The sequence below is a fragment of the Dreissena polymorpha genome, chromosome 3 (assembly GCF_020536995.1).
Source record: "Dreissena polymorpha isolate Duluth1 chromosome 3, UMN_Dpol_1.0, whole genome shotgun sequence".
NCBI classification, from domain to species: Eukaryota; Metazoa; Mollusca; class Bivalvia; order Myida; family Dreissenidae; genus Dreissena; species Dreissena polymorpha.
The window spans coordinates 24,012,399-24,035,690 of record NC_068357.1 but is presented as its reverse complement, the minus strand read 5'-3'; the positions used below and the strand labels follow the sequence as shown (position 1 = coordinate 24,035,690).

At 36.9% G+C, this 23,292-nt stretch overlaps 1 protein-coding gene across 1 annotated transcript in view; it reads right to left on the bottom strand.

Moving 5' to 3' along the window:
• Positions 1–23,292, bottom strand: part of LOC127872087 (thioredoxin domain-containing protein 16-like) — a 38,350-nt gene that overhangs the window by 4,298 nt on the left and 10,760 nt on the right. Inside the window, exons 7-17 of the mRNA XM_052415417.1 lie at positions 19,376–19,466; positions 18,622–18,781; positions 11,447–11,604; positions 10,664–10,739; positions 9,316–9,511; positions 8,347–8,496; positions 6,752–6,980; positions 4,778–4,923; positions 4,381–4,465; positions 2,989–3,130; positions 2,203–2,366 (exon numbers count right to left, since the gene is read on the bottom strand). Of these exons, the coding sequence (XP_052271377.1) occupies positions 2,203–2,366; positions 2,989–3,130; positions 4,381–4,465; positions 4,778–4,923; positions 6,752–6,980; positions 8,347–8,496; positions 9,316–9,511; positions 10,664–10,739; positions 11,447–11,604; positions 18,622–18,781; positions 19,376–19,466 (1,597 nt within the window). The remainder of the gene's footprint in view (positions 1–2,202; positions 2,367–2,988; positions 3,131–4,380; positions 4,466–4,777; positions 4,924–6,751; positions 6,981–8,346; positions 8,497–9,315; positions 9,512–10,663; positions 10,740–11,446; positions 11,605–18,621; positions 18,782–19,375; positions 19,467–23,292) is intronic.

Genomic DNA, 23,292 nt, shown 5'->3' with positions numbered 1-23,292 from the left:
AGATTTTTTTCACTACTTCCATGAGACAACTTTATTAACTTGTCAAACTACCATTCGTGTCCACCCCGGAACCCATCTTTTCTATATGCAACATTAATTTGGCAGAGATTGATAAAATCAATATTGAGACCTATATGTTGCAATAATCCGCTGGTGACCAAAACTATACTGGCATTGTATCTATCCAAATGGTGGGTTGATATTGGAGACACATCTTTAAAAAACTGACATCATATTTTATATATACCACCAACATTCAATATATATCACATTAATTTATGCTTGATATCGCCCAATATATGCTTTATATCACACCAATGTATGCTTGATATCTCCCAATATATGCTTGATAGCACACCAATATATACTTGATATCACACCAATGTATGCTGGATATCACACTAATGTATACTTGATATCACACCAAAATAAGCTTGAACTCACACCAATGTATGCTTTATATCACACCAATTTATGCATGATATCACACCAATGTATACTTGATATCACATCAACGTATGCTTGATATCACATCAATTTATGCTTAATATCACACCAATGTATACCGTAATTACTCTATGTTTTTGGACACTCTGAGACACCTTTTTTTTAAGCAAAAATAATTATTTTTCATGACTCTTAATTTTCGGACACACCAGTTTTTGTCCATAATTAATGTCTCTATGTTTTCGGACAGTATTTTTTACAGTGCTATTTTACCAAATTTAGGTCCTGTTTTCGATATCTAATGACGCTTCGATCATGGGGTTTTACAACCAGATTAACATCATAAAACATGGCAGGTGCATGCCTGAGGGTAACGGACCATTACAATTGCGTTATTGGGTAAATAACCTTGTAAACCTTTATTAAACAATTGTTTCGCCCGATAGCATAAGCGTTACGACAATTACCAGGGATAGTGCACATTAACAGTTCAATTATCTACCGCAATGGTACTACCCCTTCTCAGTAAAATAACTTACAAATACTAAAGGCTTTAAAATGTGATGCAACCTAATGCAAGTTTTACGAACAATGGAAGGTGTTAGACAACAACTATCGGAAATGAAAAAACAAAGAATTCATAGTTTGCTTTTTTACTGCGTTAATTACAGGTTCATACTTGCGAGTATCGGTACATCACATACTCATCTTTGAACTTGTTGGTCAAAGTACAACCTTGTAGTACCTTTCTGTCAAATAAATTAAGCATTTAAAGGCCCTATAAAGGTGACAAATCCAATTATTATGCATATAAACTTGCCTAACTATTACAGGATATCAGTTACTCTTGCATAAAAAAAGCTAATTACACAGCTGAGGTGCAATGTTGTCAAGAAGAATTGAAGATATACCCGTTTTATAATTGGAAGAAATGTTTACAACTTTGCAACTAACGTGCTGTGTAGCCCCAAAGCGGTGACGTATGCTTAAAATAGCCAAAAGAACTTCACTTTTAATTCTATTTAAAACAACTTTTTACCAGCAAAAAGTAACTAATTAGATCACTACAAACGTTTTGACCATTATTAGAAGAGACATACTTTGTGAGTGATACCGGAAAACATTGAAAATCAACGATATATTTTTGGTGACCTGAGTAACTTTCACTTTCACTTTTTCGAGTAAACAGCGATGTAAATAAACTGATTGTTTGTAAACACAATTGACTTGGAGGACACTGTATTTTGAGCTCAAAACATGTTGCATTGCTAATATTTTTATGGTAATGTCCAATAGCATATACATATTGTTTTTTGATAACCTTTATATATAAAATACGGAAAAAATATTTAAAAATCGGTTAATAATTACGGATCTTCACCTTTATAGAGCCTTTAAAATTATTTAAAATGCAGTGCAAACATATATAACTGTAAAATACTATACAGCATGGTATTTTTCAAGCGCGTGCAATTACCGGTAGTCATTGATACAACTGACGCTATTTTCAGGCACTTCAATTTTCAACGCTAAGTTTTCAGACACCTGCATTTTGTGAATATTTTTCGTATCTAAGTTTACCGACACTAAAAAAATTAATTATATTTAAGTGTCCGAAAACATAGAGTAATTACGGTACTTGATATCACACCAAAGTAAGCTTGAACTCATACCAATGTATGCATGATATCACAGAAATGTATGCTTGATATTACACAAATGTATTCCCTCTCTCAGACCCAAGTTTAGACTTACACTTCCATCATGTTGAATGACACATTGCTGAAGTTTTCTCCCTTCACCACCTCTCTCACAGAGTCCATGGGCTGCTGACACCTGTCTGTCCCATCCGTGAACAGTACAACAATGCTGGTGAACTTACGACGGATCTCTGGGAACATCAGCGGGGTCAGAGCACCCTGCATGAGGAATTAAATTAATTTATGGTTAATATTTATTTTAATTTAAATGGAAAAAGTAAATCAGTAACTTAATTAACAAAGCATTAGAAAATTATCTCTTAAAAAAACAGCAGAAAAGAAAAGGGTTTGTATGCCATTGCTAAAAAGTTTGTGCAATGACAACAGTTATCAATTTGAGTCCATGCAACGGACAGGTCACCAGTAAAACACTCACTCAAGGAGTGTTCTCTTGATTCTTACACAAGATACCAAGTACTGGTTTTACCCAGGAAAGTGACTCAAGTATCCCTGCAAGGTTTTGATACAATCAAGCTAAACTAAAAAGCTTTAAACAAAGCTAACTTCAATTTAAATGGCAACATTCTTAAAGATATCAATAATTTCTCACTGAGGTTTCAACATTCTTTTGAAAGTACACAAGCAAACTGTTGGAAATGTTCAGTCAAATAACCACATTTTAACCAAACACTGCAAATTAAAGCACTGTTAGTATATAGAATGTAGCATTCAAACGGATAGGAAAGAAGTATCATATCCCTACAAATGAAAATCCATTGACTATTAAACAAGCAAAACTGCATGTCATAATTCAATCAAAGCTCAAATGACCTTCACCTACCAACTTGGGCAGCTTGTTATCCTGGACAAACATCTTTAACTCACTCAAGTTAAAATTTCCCTCATACATGGAAGTCGGTTGAAGATCATCATCAAACTTGCTCAAGACCACGGCTGGTAGCTTCACTTTCAATTGAGCAGCTCTGATAGGATGTTGAAAAGAAAAACATTTATTTACACAGTTTGCCTTGTATTACCATGGAGATATGGTGATGGACTGACTAGAACATTTTTTTTAAATTGTTTTATCTACTTAAAGATGACAATGAACACATAAAAAGAAGCAAAATATGTTCATAATAATGAACATTATAGAAATAAATAACATTTTGATATTTTAAAGAAAACGAGGCGTGTGCCATATTGTGACAAAGCCCGCTCAGTATATGTGTATTGTAATAGGAAAGAGGAAGTTCATCAATAAATAAACAGTACAAAAGCTAAAATCAGAAATGAAAATCCATGAAACTTGAAGAAGAATTCGTTACCGAAATGTTACCTTGACCTTCCACCTAGGAGCATCAGAATGGCTCATAACATATCCCATGATTATCATGGAATACTGGTTCAACATTAAGTCATCCTTAGCATTAAAAGTTAAAGAACAGGCATTAAAGCTAATGACCTGTGACCTTGCATTGTAACCTTAACATTTTACTGAAGATCTATAAGAATGGTAGGCAAATCTGGTAAAAAGCAAAATCAGGTTGTGGCTCAGATAAATGATCTGAATAATATTGACATCCTCTGAGGTATTAATAAGTTACATATCAGAACAAAAAATCATTAACTTTGACCTTTGACTTGTACCTTGACATTTAGCTAAGGAGCATTTAAATTGCATTCATTTTATAGCAATAACAAAAATAATCTCAAGAGTTTAAGAGTAGAACAAAAATTGATCTTAACCTGGTTATAGGGAATTATAATTTAAAGTAATATTAAAATCCTTCATATCCATGTAAAAATACAGAAAAGAAAGAAAGTTCATAACCTTTGACTTTTACCTGTGACCTTAAATATGCTCCAAGGAACATGGGACATGCATGCCTTGTCACAGCTAATATTAATATGAAGTAATATTAAAATCCTCCCTTGCATTTGCAAGTCAAAGAGCAGAAACAAAAAATCATTATCAGGCATGTTTAAGTTACAGAGACCTTTACAGACCTTAAACTATGACCTTTGATGAGGGGGAATGGAGTTTTTTGACACACATTACCAATTCATTAGGAATAATAATCTGACGTTATAATAAAATCTGCCAAGGTATGTAAAAGTTACACAGCGGTGTACACACGACAACCATCTCCCCGCACACAATACCATGGAACCATAGTGTTACTACTATATGCTTTCCTTCAGGGGCATACAAAGTCAAATAGTAGCTCACATGGAGGCTGATTGTGGAATATCAGTGTACGCAAATAGGATTCTCTCCCTTGACTCTTCACTCATCTGCTTGAAGACTGCCATTTCTATGCATGAAGAAAAAGAAACATAATAACTTCATACCATAAAAACAACAAAATGGTTGTGTTAATTAAGAGATAAAACTAATGTTATTAGATAAATGAAATACAATATTTTTTTCTTTCAAATGAGAATGATTCTGATTTACAGAAAAAAGTACATTTATTGTTGGATAGGGAATCTTTTAACAACATAACATAGATTCCTTAAAGCTTTCTTCTGATGATTATACCATTTGTAGAAGTCAAATCATTGAACTGAGTAAATACACTCTGAATCATATATGATCATATTCTCCATCAAAAAAAAGTCATTACCTTTAGTATCTTCTTTTCTGAAGAGTCCAAACACTGTAATATTGGTTACCTCCCCCATAGGAGAGACTTTCTTAATGCCCTTGTCTGCAATGAACTCCAATGCCTTGTTAACATTTTCAACATAGACAGGGGATGACATCTCAAGTCTGAAATATCAATGGAGATAAATAATTCCATAAGCATACTCAACACAATTGTGATATCATGATAGTGTGAGATTATAAATTGTCATGATATAAATGAAACACCAAATCAATAAATGTTACTTGCACAAATTTTGAATTGTTGTTGTAGTCAAGATTTTGTCCACCAGGACAGGTAATGCATTAATTTATTGCAATAAATACTTGAACAAGGGACAAAATTGTCACAAAACCAGGTTTTCAATATGAAAAAAAAAGTCTGATAAAGGGAGACAACTCAAACTGAACTGATTGTTTTTAATTAACCCCTTTTGTTTCAAAATAAATCTATTATAGTCGTGTCGACTTTGACCTTGGAAATATTGACTTAATTCTTTTGTGCGACACATCGTCAAATGATGGTGAACAAATGTGCCAAATTATTTTAAAATCTCAAAATGAATGACATAGTTATAGCCTGGACAAGTTCATTTATGGCCATTTTTGACCTTTTAACTCAAAGTGTGACCTTGAGCTTGGAGATATCGACGTAATTCTTTTGCGCCACACACCATCTAATGATGGTGAACGAATGTGCCAAATGATTTTAAAATTTCGCAATTAACAACAAAGTTATGGCCCGGACAAGCTTGTTCCGTCCGCCCGCCAGCCCGGTCGCCAGCCCACCCGCCCGCTGACATTCGCCAATCTTATAACTAGTTTTTTCCTTCCGAAAACCTGGTTAAAAATATCACTGCCTGAAACCAAGAAAATGTTTCATAAAAACTGATAAAGAAGAGAGCCATGGGCCCTAAAGTGCTCACCTGAAACCCAAAGGAATTAGACTATTCTGAAAAAGTGCATGCTGATTCATGAAGAATGGACCAAAAATATGACTTCTAGATTATTAACATGTTGTTTTTTTTCGACCTAGTGACCTGGTTTAATTTTACATGACCCAGTTTCAATCTCAGCTGAGATTTCAAAAGTTCTGACCAAGTTTCATGAAGACTGGCCATTAAATGTCGTTAAAATAGCACAAATAGGTTTTTGCTATAGCCATATAAAGAAAACTGCCCCCTACCCCAGCGGCCATGTTTTTTAACTAACTGAAAGAATTTCTGACTATAAGAACAAGTGTCATGACTAAGTTTCCTTTAAATTGCACTTAAAAAGTGACTTCTAGAGTGTTACCAATGTGTAACTTTAGCCATATAAGGAAAAATGCCCTGACCCCTGGTGGTCATGTTTTTGACAAACTATTACCATTTTCGAACTGACAGCTAAGCAATCATAAGAACAAATGTTATGACCATGTTTCATAAAGATTGAACCATAAATGTGACTTCTAGAATGTAAACAAGGTATTACTATAACCATATAGGAAAAAATGCCCCCCCCCATGTTTTTAAACCAACAGGAACCATTTACAAATTTGTCCAAGATATCTTTGAGACACAATCATGTTCTTACCAAGTTTCATGAAAATTTGACAATAAATGTGGCCTATAGAGTGTTACCAATGTAAATGTTGATGCTGCACAAGGAATGATGCACGAAAGACAAAAGCTCACCATGAGAACATTGTGCTCAGATGAGCTTAACATTTTCCAGGTCATTTTTAGTAGCACTTATAACTTGCCTTTCCATGTTCGGTCAAACGTTCTTTTATTTACTGTATGCAGTGCAAAATGTTTGAACCTAGATGATGTATCTCTTTTCAAAGACATTTTTCAAAATGTCCAAATGGCAATGTTTTTTGCATGAATGGCAGATTACATCCCAATAAAAATTTTGAAAACAAACTTGCCAACGACAAAAATGTTCAAATCATGTTAAAAACAAATCTTACAATTTCATGGTAGCAAACATGGCCTGTACGTCCTGTGGCCCGTGGTAGTCCCAGGACGGCTGGTCCCTCCTGTACACACGCAGGGTGGGGTAGATTGTGATGTCAGCACGCGCACACACATCTGTCCAGTCGTAGCAGTTGACTCGCGCAAATTTGAAAGACGTCTGTTGGCCCAAAAGGTCTGTCGCCTCACCAAACATCCGCAGATTAGCATTGCTTACTGCATCAACTGGAAATTTAATAATGGAAACTCACATCTTAACTACAGCCTTGTCACAAAATTGACTAATACCAATTTTAGCCTTGTTCAAGGGAAAATAACTTACCTGACATTGAACAAATGCCTAGCATATGTACACTTCATGCTATGTTTAAGATATGTGTTAAGTTTCAATCAAATTTCTTGGGAAACTTGAAAGTATTCACTCCATAAACTAATACAATTATATGTGGACTAACAGACCAACTGTGTGACCCAAATATAACCAATCTATGTCATGGGATATTTATACCAAAACAAGATAGTTTACATTCTGTAGTCACACATGAATAATTTGATATCTACATAATTAAAGCCCTGAAAAGACCAACTGATAAGATGAATCACAATTGGATTTGAAACCATAACTGCAAACAACAATATCTTCCAAACACATTGTAGAGCTGGCCTTCTGAATGTCACAACACCCTCTGATGGGCAATGGATTGGTGCTGACAGGATCCAGTAACTAGAGCCGGCACTAATAGGGATTCATATCCTCAGACCACTTTTCTACACATTTTACATATGAACACTCAGAGCTGTATTTTGACTTCTGATCTCAAAGTGTAACCTACAAACTAGTGATTTTGTACTTGGGTGTTTCATATACGATTTTGCCATGGAGCGATGAGAAAAAAATAAGTTAAACCTTAACTTTGATTATGACTTTGGCATTGAAGGGTCCCATTATTGTTCCTTTTTATGCAATAAATTGACTCATATAGATTAATATAAGTTATTTTTAATTCCTTCCAGGCATTGTAAATTATTGAGCAGACAAGTCCTTTTTGACAATAATGTCCTGTATTTTGACATTTGATCTGAATTATGACATTGACTTTGGAGGAAGCAATGTGATGCTTATGTGCAACAGGCCAACTCATGTAAGCAAACATTTTTAGTAAGTTATTTTGACATAGCTCTACTTGAATTTATGCCAAGTGCTACATGCCCATCAGAGGATGTTGTGACATTCAGAAGGGTACAACATAAATGTTTGCACCAAGTCTTTTTAAACAATCATACACTCTGCAATGTGTTTCTTAGAGATTGTTCTTTTTATGATGCCAAGTTTTGGGACAGACAGAACAAAGTGATAACAATTGAGCCTGAACTACCTATTGGTCATGGGAATATAAATATGTATATGTAATTTGCTGATTTTCTTAAGAAGTCAAGTTGTGATGGTTTTTTATACTGCTAACAAATATTTTTTTACAATGTATGTTTGTGCGCAACAGTATTATTTAGGGTCATGGAGGTAATTTCACCGTGTGTACTTTTTTTCAACAAACTTATTTTTTTCTATTCCAAGCATGAAAACAAAGCTTACAAGGAAAGTAGAACAGTACAACAGCTAAATTGGCTCCTTGCACGACAGTGGAAAAGGTTTTATCTGTTAGAGCTGGAACCAGCCCCAACAACATGGGAATCTTCCTGGTCTTTTCTACAGCATTGGCAATCTTATCGTCTTGTTTCTCAACTAGAACAGAAGAAAACATTTCCAGTTTTGTTTTTATGTTTTAATAATCCATCTGAGGAAAACACAAATCACACTGTTGTCTTGTTCTTTTAAGAGAGAACAACTTAAAAGGTTAACAGGAAAGAGATACCCTTAAAAGAGTCATATGTGAAGGAAATACAGCAAAAATGGTTTAACTAAAAATAGTATTTTTTCCTTTTTTTACATTGAAATAAACTTTCAGAAACTGGATTTGATGATCTACCTTATGTTATTTGAATGCAGATATGCATTTAGTATAGGCTATAGATATAAATGGTATATTTCATTGAAAGGTCTCATATAGGCTCTATCTTTATCTTATTGTGAAGTGTTTTATTTGATTCACGCACAATCTGTATAAAACACATTTCTAATATATAATATATTTCAAAGTTTGTAAGAGAAATCCATTTTTGCAACAGCATAGGCCCTTCATTGTAGGAAACTACCAAAAAGGCAGATGTATGTATACATGAACATAGCTACTGAAGTCTGCATTCAGAACAAAATTCTACATCTTTAAAAATATATAAAGAAATCTTCCATTCTTATAATCTGTATCATCAATTTAATCTGACAATCCTTTTCTTTAACCACTTACATTTGTTTCTAAAATCTGACTTGAAAACAAGAAACTAAATCAATGAGCCTTGCTATGAAAAAAGGGACTGAATGCATGTATGTAAAATGTTATCCTTCACACTTAAAATTCGATCAAAGCGGACATTGTCAGAACTGATAAGCCTGTTCATATGCATAAAGCCATATTTTCATGGAGCAAGGCTTAAATAAATCTACCATTCTCATAGTCTGTATCCATGATTTCATCTGAAACCTGGTGCTCCTCTCCTCCCTTTACTTCTTCCATATTTTCCGCCATGATTGACTGGAATTCTGACCTATCAGGGTAGAGAGGCTCTCCGTCAATGAATCCATCCAGAAAAGAGGCCACGTTATCTGTCTTTATGTCCCCACCCATGAATGAACGATCTGTCTATAAGGGGAAATTTTTTTTAATGTAAAACTGAGGACGCAATACATCCACTGTAACTCCATCTATAACAGGAGAAAAAAAGTAAAACCATAAGGACAAAGTACATTGATTGCAACAATCAAATAAATTCATATAATTTAATTTTGCCTCTAGATTACAACAATTTTTTTCTGAAATCTAACTTTGTCACCCCATTTTCGGACACATGTGACCCAGATTAAAACTTAGGCTATACATATGAAAATAAACAATCTGACAAAGTTTAATCAAGATTGAATAATAAATGTGGCCTTTTAGAATGCCAACAAAGTTTTTCTAAAAACTGACCTGGGGGCCGTTTCATAAAAGATCATACGACAATTTTAACTTACGAGATAATTTTGCAATCTTAATAAGTAGATGAACTAGCTCGCCATGCTCGTCAAATATATACGGCGCTTGAGATGTAATTAATTAAGCACTGAAAATTTATAATCATATGATATAGACTTTAGCAATTATGTATCTTTGAAAAATGCATCGTATTGTAAATGTGTACTACGATGTTTATTGAAACAGACCCCAGGTGACCTAGTTTTTAGATGCAAGTGACCTAAATATGAACTTTGCATAGATATCGTCAAGATAACCATTCTGAACAAAGTTGATTAAAATTGTGCTTAAAAATAAGACCTTTAGATTTTTAACAGGTTTTTCTAAGATTTAACTAGTGACCTTATTTGGAGCCACACATGACCCAGATTAAAACTTGGCCGTGATGATGTCAGGATTAACATTCTGACAAAGATTTACCAAGATTGAATAACAAATGTTGCATTTCAGAGTAAATACAAGGATATTATAAGATTTTACCTGGTGACCTTGTTGTTGGACACAATTAAGGAAGATTATTTCTCAATATTTTCAAGGTATTGTAAAGATTAACATTCTGACCCAGATACATCAAGATTGCAATAAAAAAATGGCCTCCATAGCTATGAGCTAAACGTTGACGACACACGCAGAATTCACAGCGCACAATAACTGAGGACATACATAGGGTGACCACCATAATTGCTTCGTGCTCAAGTGAGCTAAAAACATGTAATAATGCTACAAAGTTGTGATTTTCCTTTTATATCTAAAGCAACTGGCAAACAAATACCAGCCTACCTCTTTTGATTTCTGATAGCTGACTGCAGGAAGTGGCCCATAATAATTGCCAGAAGTTCGACCTTCCTCAGTATCCCTGAAATAGCACAGCAGATACACGTCTGTCACCATTGGCATTGACCAATCATGGGTTGATATCTGTGCAGTCCAATCGGGCTGATACAAAATTACATTTTTCACCTAAAGTAGATCCCATAAATGAACATGACTAAAGTTCAAACTTGGCCTAGATGTTGTCCACATAAACATTCGGACCAGTCATTATGGTAAGTCTCCCCAAAAGACACAGAGTACTGGTTCAACCCAGGATATCGACTCAAGACTTCTCAATAAACCGTAGGTTTTCTATGCAATCAACTTACAAAATATTTTTGAAACAACTAATCCTAACTCTTAAGTCTATTAACCCTTAACTACTTAAATACATATTTTGACACATTTGTAGTCACTTCTAAAGTAAGATTTAATAAAAGACTTTCTGGATTCAAGTTTAAAAGGCTTCATTTCCAACCCTTTGATAGTAAACAGCATAACACTTTAACAGACTGCCAGTAACTCGTAGGCTGTGAGTTACTCGCATGCTGTTCTGGTTTTATGCTGTTTGCACATAGCCATTTTCAATTTGCTCCTAAGTGGGAAAGGGTTAAACTAAAAGTCTGTAATAGAAACAAATTACTTATTGGTACTCTCCAATTTAAGTTGAATGAGGGACAATGTGATAACCCCCTGTATATGACCCTAGAAGCTCCTTTCAGTGGCATAAAACATCACTCCAAAACTTACATGTTTATTAAGATATGCCCCATACTTCCACAGAAGAATTTACAGATGGTGTGAGCCAGCTGGTACATAGCCTGTCTACTGGAGATGTCATAGTAGAACCTGACCAGGCCAATATCCAGGTCTCCGTAGGGGTCCATACCATCAGCAGGGATGTCAGACTGTAAGGAGAGAATATTTTGATTTAATCAATTATTTGGAACAACACTGAAGAACATGAACTTTAAATAATTTCAAGTTTATACTATATATATCAGCTGTATGTCAATTGTAAGTCAATGTGTGGCATGATCAACAACACACATTGTTTTTAAGTGTGTGTTCAAATTTTTACTTAAATTAATTTGTGATGTTTGTATTGAATGTGTTTGAAATCAATCAGGCCTGAGATGCTGCATTTGTTAACATAGTATTTTGGCATGTGATGTAAATTGAAACAACATGCAATTTCATACTGGTCTAAATGCATCTGTTCATTTATTTGTTTTTTAGCATGGCTTGGAATGTGTTAGCTCAGTTCATAATTATGGCAGAAAAACGTCCATGTAAAAATGATAGATTCCCTTATTTGTTTACATGTGCATTTGCACATGGGTTATTATAATTATAAATAAACAAACAAATATATTATACACATTTCTAAGTCAGGAGTGCTATTTTGATTGTTTGAATATACTGCATGCATTATTTTTTTAAATGTATCACAATTTTTGTTAAATTTTCAATGTGCAAAAATGCGAAAAAGTCCATTCAAGTCAAATGCTGATTATCTCATGGTGTATTTTAAATTTGCTTGTAATAGTAACTTAGCATTTAAAACAATTTTTTTAAGTAAAATTCATTTTAATTATTAACAAGAGATGTGTTCGTCAGAAACACAATGCCCCCTACTGCGCCACTTTGAAATATTTTTTTTTTGACCTTTGACCTTGAAGGATGACCTTGACCTTGAACTTCCACCACTCAAAATGTGCAGCTTCATGAGATACACATGCATGCCAAATATCAAGTTGCTATCTTCAATATTGCAAAAGTTATGGCCAACGTTAAAGTTTTTTTTCAAAGATGGACAGACTGACATACTTACTGATGGACAGTTCAACTGCTATATGCCACCCTACCGGGGGCATAAAAACTTACCTGCTATCTAATAGCTACTACCTCCAAAGGTGGGTTATCTATCCGGGAATTTCTGGAGCCGCCACCTAATATCCGCAATTTAGACTAGGGCGGAACATAGTGTAACATAACCTAGCTAAACAGATACCCTACACCTCATTCTTCTTCCAATATATACCAAAATATTAGTTGAAGAGCGGGGTGGGAGGTGGGACTCACCAATAGCAGGTAAGTATTAAATAATTAAAATGAATTTTACTTAAAAAAAATTGTTTTAATGTCATAAATACGTTACCTGCTATCTAATAGCTGAATTTGAAGCTGCTGCGAGAAGGTTCATAATAGCTCTCCAATCCCAATCACAGCAGAACCCATACCAGGGTAATCAGCTAATGATAGCAGAACCCATAACCAGGGTTATCAGCTTATCTTCGTTAGTACGGTATTGACTTGACTTCTCGGATAAGAGGAAGTTTGTCTATGTCGTAGAAGACACTACCATTTGTGAAACCATAAGAGGACCCAACAAATACAAGTTGTCTTGTTGGCTTTCCAGAGAACAAAGATAAAAGGAGAAGAAGGTGATCGGATTCCTCCAGAAATCATCTTGGAGCATGTCAAAGAGTGGGGTGTGATAAATATACGCCCACGAAGCTGACAGAGCTCGTAATTCATGCGGTCTGCTCTCAAAAAGGGATGAATTCCTAGATGAGAGAGAATAGTAAGCCTTTCTAAGTTGAGGCTACCCAACTAGAAATAGAAGCTGCAGACACACCCTCCCACCCTTTTTTTTAAGGAATGAAGAGTCTCTTGCGAGAACCTCTAATGGACTAAACTCTGCCGAAGAAGAACTTCAAAGCCCTGACTGGGCAGAAGAGTCTATCTTCATCTTCATGTCTACAAGTTCTAGAAAGACTTGGGACCTTGAAGGATTTAGATGCCATAGAGGGCAGTTGATATTTATCAAGGAATCCTGGCGGACACAACAAAGTGACGGAGCCATCGGATCACAACGAAGATGGCCGTCTTCGACAGAAAGAGCATGAATTTCACTTCTCCGTTTGGCTGAAGCCATAGTAAAAAGGAAAACAGTTTTCAAGGTTAGGAACTGTAAAGAAGCCTGCTGAAGGGGTTCATTAGGGAGCCTAAGTAAGCCACCAAAGAACGCAAGCCAAATCCCATATAGGGGTAAGGGAACGAGAAACAGGGCTTTAAAGTTCCATGGCTCGGAACAGTTCTGAAATAGCTGGGTCAGCACAGACTTGTAATGACTTACGAAAAGCCAAGGTATGCGAAAGCATAGATCTGTATCCTTTGATGGAGCTAAGAGAAAGTTTCTTATCATCAAAGAGATAGATGAGAAAATCCGCTATGCGTCTAGCAGAGGGATTGAAGGGATCAAATGCCCTCAAATACACCAGTCAGAGAAGAGCTTCCAGAGAGCATTGTAGACTGTTCTGGTGGACTTTCTCCTTGCAGTGGCAAGGAGGGTTTAAGCCCTAACAGAAAAACGCTTCTTCTGTAGGGATTGTCGGATAAAGGCCAGAAGTGTAATGGAACATGTGTGGATCCGCATGAAGTCTGCCTCTATGAGATAGGAGATCTGACCTGTGAGGAAGTTTCTTGGGACAGTCGCACAGGATACTGAGAAGGTCGTTGAACCAGAATCTCCTGGGCCACCAAGGAGGATTTGGCAAAAGATCACCCTGATTTCTGAGTTAGAATGGGCGAGAGAGGCGTAATCGTCCAGTTGGTCCCAAGCGAAAGAGCGTCTACCGCCTACGCTGCTGGATTGTAAACTGTACTCAAGTACAGAAGAAGTTTGTGATTGTCTATGATCGCAAACAGGTCGAACAGTGGATAAACAAACGTGAGAAAAATCTGGTTGGCCACTTCCTGATGAAGTGTCAATTCCGACGGAAGGAACTGGTGTTGCGAGATAAACTGTCCGCCAGGGCGTTGAGACAAACTGGTATGTATTTTGTGAGTGAGAGATGTTGAGGCTCTTGCAAAGAATGAGTAAATTCCTGATTTCCAGATACAGGGAGGGAGTGAGAGTGTGTTCACCCCTTTGCTTGGATGTAAGCCACAACTTATGTGTTGTCTGTTGACACCATCACAAAGGAGTTCCGAAGATGTGATTGGAAATGAGATACAGTTAGAAAAACTGTTCGAGATTGTTGATGTGCAGGTGAGACTCTTGAGGAGACCACATTCCTGAGATTATCAGGCTGAGTGGTTCCAGGTGAGCGCCCTAACCTTCCTTGTTCCGTATAAGATGTAAGGAAGGTTGCCTTGGAAGAAGTACTCCTTCCAAGAGAGTCTCCTAGTCTAACCACAACTGAAGGTGGGGGACTAAGGACGGAAGGATGGGAATCTGTGAAGCAGATTGTCCAGAGACCATTTCCAACAAGACTATTGCCAAGCAATATATGTCCCCTACCGGCTCCACCACTGTCAGAAATTCCACCATTGTCAGATTTTTTAATTTTTTATTTGTTACCATAGCAACCAGAATTTTTGACGTAGGAACAAAATGAAATGACGTGCATAATGTCCATATTGCCATCTATCCATGTTTCAAGTTTCATGAAAAAATACGACGAACTTTTAAAGTTATCGCAGGATTCAGAAAACTACCATTTTCAGCAGTATTTTTAGTCTATTTGTTGCCATAGCAACCAGATGTTTTGATGTAGGAACAAAATGAAATGACTTGCATAATGTCCATATTGCCATCTATCCATGTTTCATGAAAAAATATGAAGAACTTTTTAAGTTATTGCAGGATCCAGAAAAGTGTGACAGACAGACTCACAGACCGAAAACCATAAGTCCCCTCCAGTGAAACCAGTAGGGAACAACAAGCTGAGAGATAGTGCTGAAGAGGACATAGGAAGAGACGTCCCAGCAGAATGACTGGTGACCGGACCACTCCGACCAGACTTGAAAGTCGTCTTACTAGAAAAGTGTTGAACATTTTAAGTCTATGACCAGTCTCCAGTAGTCGCTTTACCTGAACCAGGAAAAAGGCCACTGTAAAATCCTGGAGAATAAGGCTCTTGAACCATTTCTACCGCCTGTTCTTCCAAGAGTCCGAGAATGGAATATGGAATTTGTGGATGCGGAGATACCAGATGTATGTGAACGCGGAAAAGTGGAGGCCTTTTTTTTAATTAAAAAGTGAGGCTTTTTGTAACAAGGGAATGAACCAACGCGTCCGAAGTTATTGGAGTCATCAATTAGCGAAGTGCAGAAGTATTGCCGCGACTGGTACCTAAGTCACCGGAGATGGTGGCGGTAGAAAGGGGGAATCCATTGGGCTGACCTTGGGGAGGTCCCCCTTGCCGGTTGAAGGCTTGAAAGTCTTATTATTCAGCCTTGGGTTAGCCCTTTTTCCAAGCATCTTTATCTGACGAATTCCGATAGGAAGACGACCTGTTATAGGAAGACGGCCTGTTAGGGGCCAGATGTGGAATAGAAGAAGGCCTTTCAGAGAAAAAGTTGTTCTTCTTAGTATTCTTGGCTGTCGGGGCTTCTGGGGGATTAGAAGCTGGACACTTAAAAACCCCTTGGCGCTGGCCAGAGTTGTTACTCACTAAAGTTGCAAAGATCTGGTCTTCCTGGTCAGCCTTAATTGCCGCCTGTATCCTGCCTCCAAAAAGGGAATCTATTGTGATCCCTCCAGATCCAAGCATCTCGGACATTGAAGATGCAGCATTATGTGATAAAAACTGCGTCGTCTGCGAAAGATGAAATAATAAGGCACTGAGTTACTCAGGAACTGAGTCCAATACCTCCCAAGCCATCTACAAGGCTGTGGCCACCATGAGGTCAAGCTGGTTAGCTAGACCTATGGATCGGCCCTCTCTCATGTCTCGATTCTCCAACATGGAGTAAGGAACTGAGATAGGGGTAGGAGCAACTGGCATAGTAAGCAAAAGCTTGCTAATGTAAGGATCCACACCCGGCAGTTTGGAAAGATCCAAACCGGTAGTCGGGTCGGTTACCGGGGACTTGTAGCTTTTACCGCCATCAAGCGGTTTAGGCTCAGTCAGGTCCTTAGGGGCTTTCCATGAGGATGGAGAAGGCCTAATGTGGGTTCCAGTGACTGGAAAACAGACATTGTAGTCCAGCCAATTGGAAGGCGGAGGTTGATATGAGACATTGCTTGCTAATCCTGCCGGGTTCACATTAGCGGGCCAACTGTTCCGTGACAGTGACTGCAGAGCCTGTAGCCGACAGTGAAGGGCGGGGTCAAAAGTCATCACCTGGGGTCTTGAACATAATTTCATAGACCTGATTTATAGAAGCCAAATACATGTAGTAATGTTCAGCCTCAATGTTAGACTCCGAGCCCGCTTCAGCTGAACCATCTGCAAGACCAGTGGTCTGCATGTAGCCAGTTGAGACAGAAGTAGGAATACCAGATGGAGATATTTCATAAGCTTCTGGCATCAGTGGTTCATTTTTCGGCACCAGAATGAAAATAGCTGGTAGGAAGGCCGACCAGAGACCAAGTCAGCGGATTAACTTTGGAAACCGGCGATTGCCGGTAGAGCATCAGTATTGAAGGCACAAGGTTTCCTGAGGACTGCTTAATCCATAAGTATTTGGATTCGATGAAGTAGCAGCCGGAGGTAACGTAGAAGATACCCGTGGGGCTGAAAAGGTAGCCGTAGCCTTTGAGCCTGAGAGTTAAACGTAGATAAATTAGGCCCAGCGGCTGTAGAAGTGGCTAACGTGAAACAGTTCGGCAAAGCTGGGAACGAGGTCTCCTGGAGTAGCTTCTCTCCGAGCATTGGTGTGATCGCTTTCGAGAGGATTGATGCCGAGAACTGCTCGGATAAGAGAGCGTGTCCGATGTCCACTCGGGTATTGATGAGGGCTTGTCGAGGCAGACAATTAATCATGCGAAGACGAGTCAGAAGAGGAGGAAAGGCCTCAAGCATCTGACTATAAGCATCTAAGTCTTTGGTTAGGGGTAGGAATGCAAATGCGCGTACGGTTGTGAAGTGCCGACAACATCGTGTCAACGTCTAGCCGGATGTTGTAATCCGGTGAAACAGAGCGTGACACTCATCCGTGCAGCGCCTCCCTCAAGGCAGGGATTGCATGACCAGTGATATGGCCAGGCAACCGGAATATCAGTGACTGGACCGGTCATAAGCTGACTGGTGACCAGACCGGGGACCGGTCATAAGCTGACTGGTGACCAGACCGGTGACAGACTTACCGTTGACCGGAAGGGTCATAAGCTGACCGGTGATTTGACTGGTCAAAGGCTGAATGGTGACCAGACAGGTCATAGAATGACCAGTGACTGAACCTGTCTTCAACCGGTCACCATGCCGGTCAAAGTCAGGGGCACGGTCAATGTGTGACTGGTGACGTCACCGGGCAAAGTCTCCCCTTTCCTTTCTTTCTTCTTATAGTTCCTCTGCTTCTTCTTTTTTCTCTCTCTTCTCCTCTTTGGCAATACCCTATATACCCCAAATTAACTGGTCATCTATCAGATTGTTATACAGCACAATAAATTCATTATTGCACATAATGCAAATGATAAACATTCTCTCAGTTTATTATTCTAAAAGAGAAGTTACGTGCAAGCTTGAATACACTCTGCCCTCACATGACCACAAGAAAGGTGTTTGAGCATAAATTAAACAAAAGTTTAATACAATACACGGAAATAACACGGATAATAAGTTGTTAGACAAATAATAAAACTTATCTAAACCAAAACGTGAGCATGGTGAACAAATCAAAATTAATTCAATTTTCAAAGACAACAAAATGGCGTTGTTTATGTCCACGTATTTGGAAGAAGAATGAAGTGTAGAGTCTCGTTTTAGCTAGGTTACGTTTCACTATCTTCTGCCCAAGTCTAAATTGCTAATATTGAGCGGCAGCTACAGAAATAGATAACCCACCTTCAGAGGTAGTCGCTATTAGATAGCAGGTAAGGTATTTATGACATTAAAACAAATCTGTATGCATCTCATTCCTGCAGATGAGTACAGCAAACTCAGCAGTGTACACACGCCAACACAACCTACCACTTTCTTATAGGTGACAAGCTTGGCAAACTTTGCTACGCCCGTAAGACTGTGCTCTCCTTTGAAGCGAATGCTATGGTAGTGTGTATCCTTGGTACCCATCAGCTGAGTCCACACCCACCAAATTGACATCTTGTCCCCGTGGCTACCAGGAGGCTGGCTGTGATCAACAAGTAGGGTTTCATTAATAAATGAGCTACCTTCTGAGAAAACTTGGCTAAAATGCATGGTAGTCCACCATTAACAATCCCACTCTCAGGTAAATAAGTAACATTAACGCCCCTGTCCAATTAAAATAATTCAATTGATGCTTACCGGTAAATTTCGCAAGTTTTTTTTAAAGGACATTTATTTCACTAACAAATAAAAAATACATTGAAAATGTTGGCTCTTGGTGTGAGTGAAATTCAAAATCTTTACTGTATGCTGGATCTGAACATGGTTTGATTCTCTAATTACTCAAGTGGTAACACAGAGTACTGCATGTATATCTTCTATTCCAAAAATTATTATCAAATGGTTATCCTTTGACGTATTTGAGTTTGTTTGTTTTTTATGTGTGACATGTTCACTTAGCAAAAAATCAATAACTTAACAAAGTGTTATCTATATATCAGTTTGAATGAATTTGTTTGCAGTTTGGTTGGTAAAAAATGTTTACTATAATTTTTTTAAGCTTTTGTCTATTTCTTAGTATTTGTGCAACGGCGTTTCAAGCCAAGGTAATGAAGCAAAAGATATTCGGTATGCTTACTCAAACAGTTTTGTAGCCTTCCTGTCAGTGCTCACAATGAACTTCACTTTATCTGAGTAGGCGTAGGCCACCTCCATGAAAACTCTGTGCTCTGAAAGACATGGAACAAGATGTGAACATGTACCTTTAAAACTTGTTGCTTAGCATTTACCATTCCAAGGCACTGAATGCAGCGTTATTTACCATTTTATATTTCATGTTGTATGTATTGTCCTGTTTTACCATTGTGATTGGTCACATGCCAAAACAAAACTTTTTTGAGTTTTAGTTTTTGCAACATTGAAGTAATCACAATGGATACAGATGTGACAATTGCCTATGAAGTATATGCTATGTACTTATTGTTGTTTTGTTGTTGTCATTTTATTTAGGGGGTGGGGGGAAATATAGTGTACAAGTACAACTAACAGTTCAAAGGAAATTGATTACGTTACAAGGCAGAAATAAACCTTCATGATATCTAACCATTAATTGTGACCTTGACCTTCCATCAAGGAGCATAAGTATTGTTTATGACACATGTTATGGTCATCATGGAAATAATAATGCAACTTCATTTTTCATTCCATTTTGGCAATAACAATTAAAGAACAAAAATTAAGTGAAGGACCATTAACCATGAATGATGACACTGACCTTTCAATGAGTAGCAATAAGAAGTTTTTATAAAATAAATGTTGTCCAAAATAAAATAAAAACATTAACATCCTCCGAGTCATTAAACAAGAGGGCCTGAAAGGCCCAAAGTCGCTCACCTGAGATAACAAGATATTATTGGGACAAATCTTCTGACCAAGTTTCACAAAGATCGGAAAATAAATGTGGCCTCTAGAGTGTTAACAAGGTTTTACTATAGCCATATAATGAAAAATGCCCCGCCCCCTGGCAGCCATGTTTTTCAACCAACCGCATCATTTTTAAACTCGTCCAAGATATTATCAGAATGAATCTTTTGACCAAGTTTCATGAAGATCGGACAGTTAATGTGGCCTCTAGAGTGTTAACAAGATTTTACTATAGCCATATAGGGAAAAATGCCCTGCCCCTTGGAAACCATTTTTTTCAAGCAAACATAATTATTTTCGAACTCATCCAAGATATTATTGAGACAAATCTTCTGATCAAATTTCATGAAAATTGGACAATAAATATGGCCTCTAGAGTGTTAACAAGGTTTTACTATAGCCATATACATGTATAGCCATATAAGGAAAAATGCCCCGCCCCTGGTGGCCATGTTTTTAAAGCAACCAAAATCATTTTTGAACTAATCCAAGATATCATTGGGACAAATCTTCTGACCAAGTTTCATGATGATCGGAAAATAAATGTGACCTCTAGAGTGTTAACAAGGTTTTACTATAGCCATATAAGGAAAATAGCCCCGCCCCCCGTGGTGGTCATGTTTTTCAACCAACCGGCATCTTTTTTTAACTTGTCCATGATATTATTGGGATGAATCTTCTGTCCGAGTTTCATGAAGATCGGACTATAAATGTGGCCTCTAGAGTGTTAACAAGATTTTATTATAGCCTTATATAGCCATATAAGATAAAATGCCCCGCTCTCTGGCGGTCATGTTTTTCAAGCAAACGTAACAATTTTCGAACTCCTCCAAGATATCATTGAAACCAATCTTCTGACCAAATTTCATGAAGATTGGACAATAAACGTGGCCTCCAGAGAGTAAACAAGGCAAATGTTGACCCCACACAACAGACGACGGAAAAAAACGATCACAAAAGCTCACCATGAGCACGTTGTGCTCAGGTGAGCTAAAAAGTGAAGGGTTATGGTTCTTAAGCATAGCACTTCTCCTCATAAATATCAATACACCCATGAAGTTCAATGTTGAAGCCTTGCATGGTATCTGAGATATAGCCCTGAAAATTTACATCATACAAACAAACAAAGGGCAATAACTCTTACTTAAGAAAGTGTAGGGTTATGGTTCTTGTGCATGGCACTTCTCAATGTTGATATCTGAGATATAGTTTCTGAGATATAGCACTAAATAGCTTTTTGACAGACTGACGGACTGAATGACAGAGTGACCAACAGGCAGGAGGATGGACAACGCCAATTCTATATCCCTCCCTCATCTGCCAGGGATAATTATCACGTTATGTTGGCGTGCCTAGAATCAAACTTGTGATCCTCTGATTTGTTTTCTAGGCTTTACCAACTGAGCTTGAGCTATGGTCATGCAATGGCTAGGTTGTTATGGGAGCATTCTCCACAAAAAAATGTTGGCTCTCAATTTAAGACTATTTGGATTTTTGCCTTCTAATTAATTTACTGACAAATTCACTGACATGAAAAATTAAAGTCAACCAAACATGACCTTTTGTAAATGACCACAACCCTACGGCACACTGTAAAAGATAGTGGTGGTCAGATTCAGTAAATTTCTTTCAGCAGTCAATTATACAAATTCATTGATAGTATCTTTCGCAGTTGACCTGATCTTGTATACAGATTCCAAAAATACAGCCTAGGGCTATACTTGTTATGAATTTACTCCATGATGTTTTGGGAAACAAAATTGTGTAAAGTTTAATTCATTTCTCTTAATGAAGCTTAAATCTGTACTAATGTATGTTTATTCACTGTACACCCCAAGGTTATTATTGATTATGAACGTTACAGGGTCATTTTTTTTTACTAATAATCCACTGCTTCATCATTTCATATCCCAATTCTAGTTCAATTTCAGATAATACCAGGCTTTTAATTGACATTCTGTAATAAAAAGGTAAATTACACATTGTTAAGTTAATTAATACCATTTAATAATCCTGTTGTTTCAATTTATTGAGTATTAATATCCTTAAAATTACTTAATTGGTCTTAAGAATCAGGTGGATCAAGTACTATGGTTCAAAGGCAGTAGTAATTATTGAAAATAACAAAACAAATAGAAAACATTAATGATGTTTCATTAAGCTATATGACCTTTATATTGTACCATCATGTCATGCGAACCTTTTATAAGATAAAAGTAATTGTGCTTCAAGGTGACAGAATTATTCAGGTTTCTTAAGCATACATCAGATATTAATATCCAACTATTTCTGTCTTGAACCCATATATAAAAGATATTAATCTGGCAATTTACATTAACCTACAATTGTTCACCGTGACAATGTCAAGCATAATCAACATGTACATGTACTTACAAGCCATTCATATTTCTAGGTTAATGTAATTGTTGACCTCTTGTATTCTTTTATTTCTGGGGTCATATTCCAGAAACATCTTAAGTCATTTCTTAAATATTTTCACTTAAGTTCAAAATTACAATGTTTTGTATTTCTTTACAAAATAAAGACATGCATGTTGTTTTGGTTTTCCTCAAATAACACTGACATAATGATGTTATTTTGATGTAATTTTCGATGCCTCACTATTGCAGTATGAAATGAAACACTTCAGAAAAATTCCCAATTTAAGAATAAAAATAAAATTTAACTTAAGATGCTTCTGGAATACCACCCCAGGTGTTATTGCTATCTCATATTTTTGTGTTTTTTTGTTAAATTTCTTATGTCTAAATTATTGTCTCCGATTTCCACCATGCATGTACTTTTCCACCTTTTAATATTTTTATGTTGAATAATTACTCCAATGATATGCTAATAAAATGTTTAAAGCACAAGTTAATTCCTGTAGTGATTCTATATAGTATTTGTTTGTGCTGTTTTGGATAAAAATAAAGTCCTGTTCTGTTCAAGCAAAAAAAATGTAATTAATAATTAATCATGATTAATCTTTGTGTCATTGATCATATGAAAGAAGATACAGAAAAACCATTTGAATATTAATTGACACATTCAATGACAATTGGCTGTATGTTACAATAGGTAAACAAACATAACTTTGTGCTTAATTACTTTAAAATTGTACCCTCCTGCTTG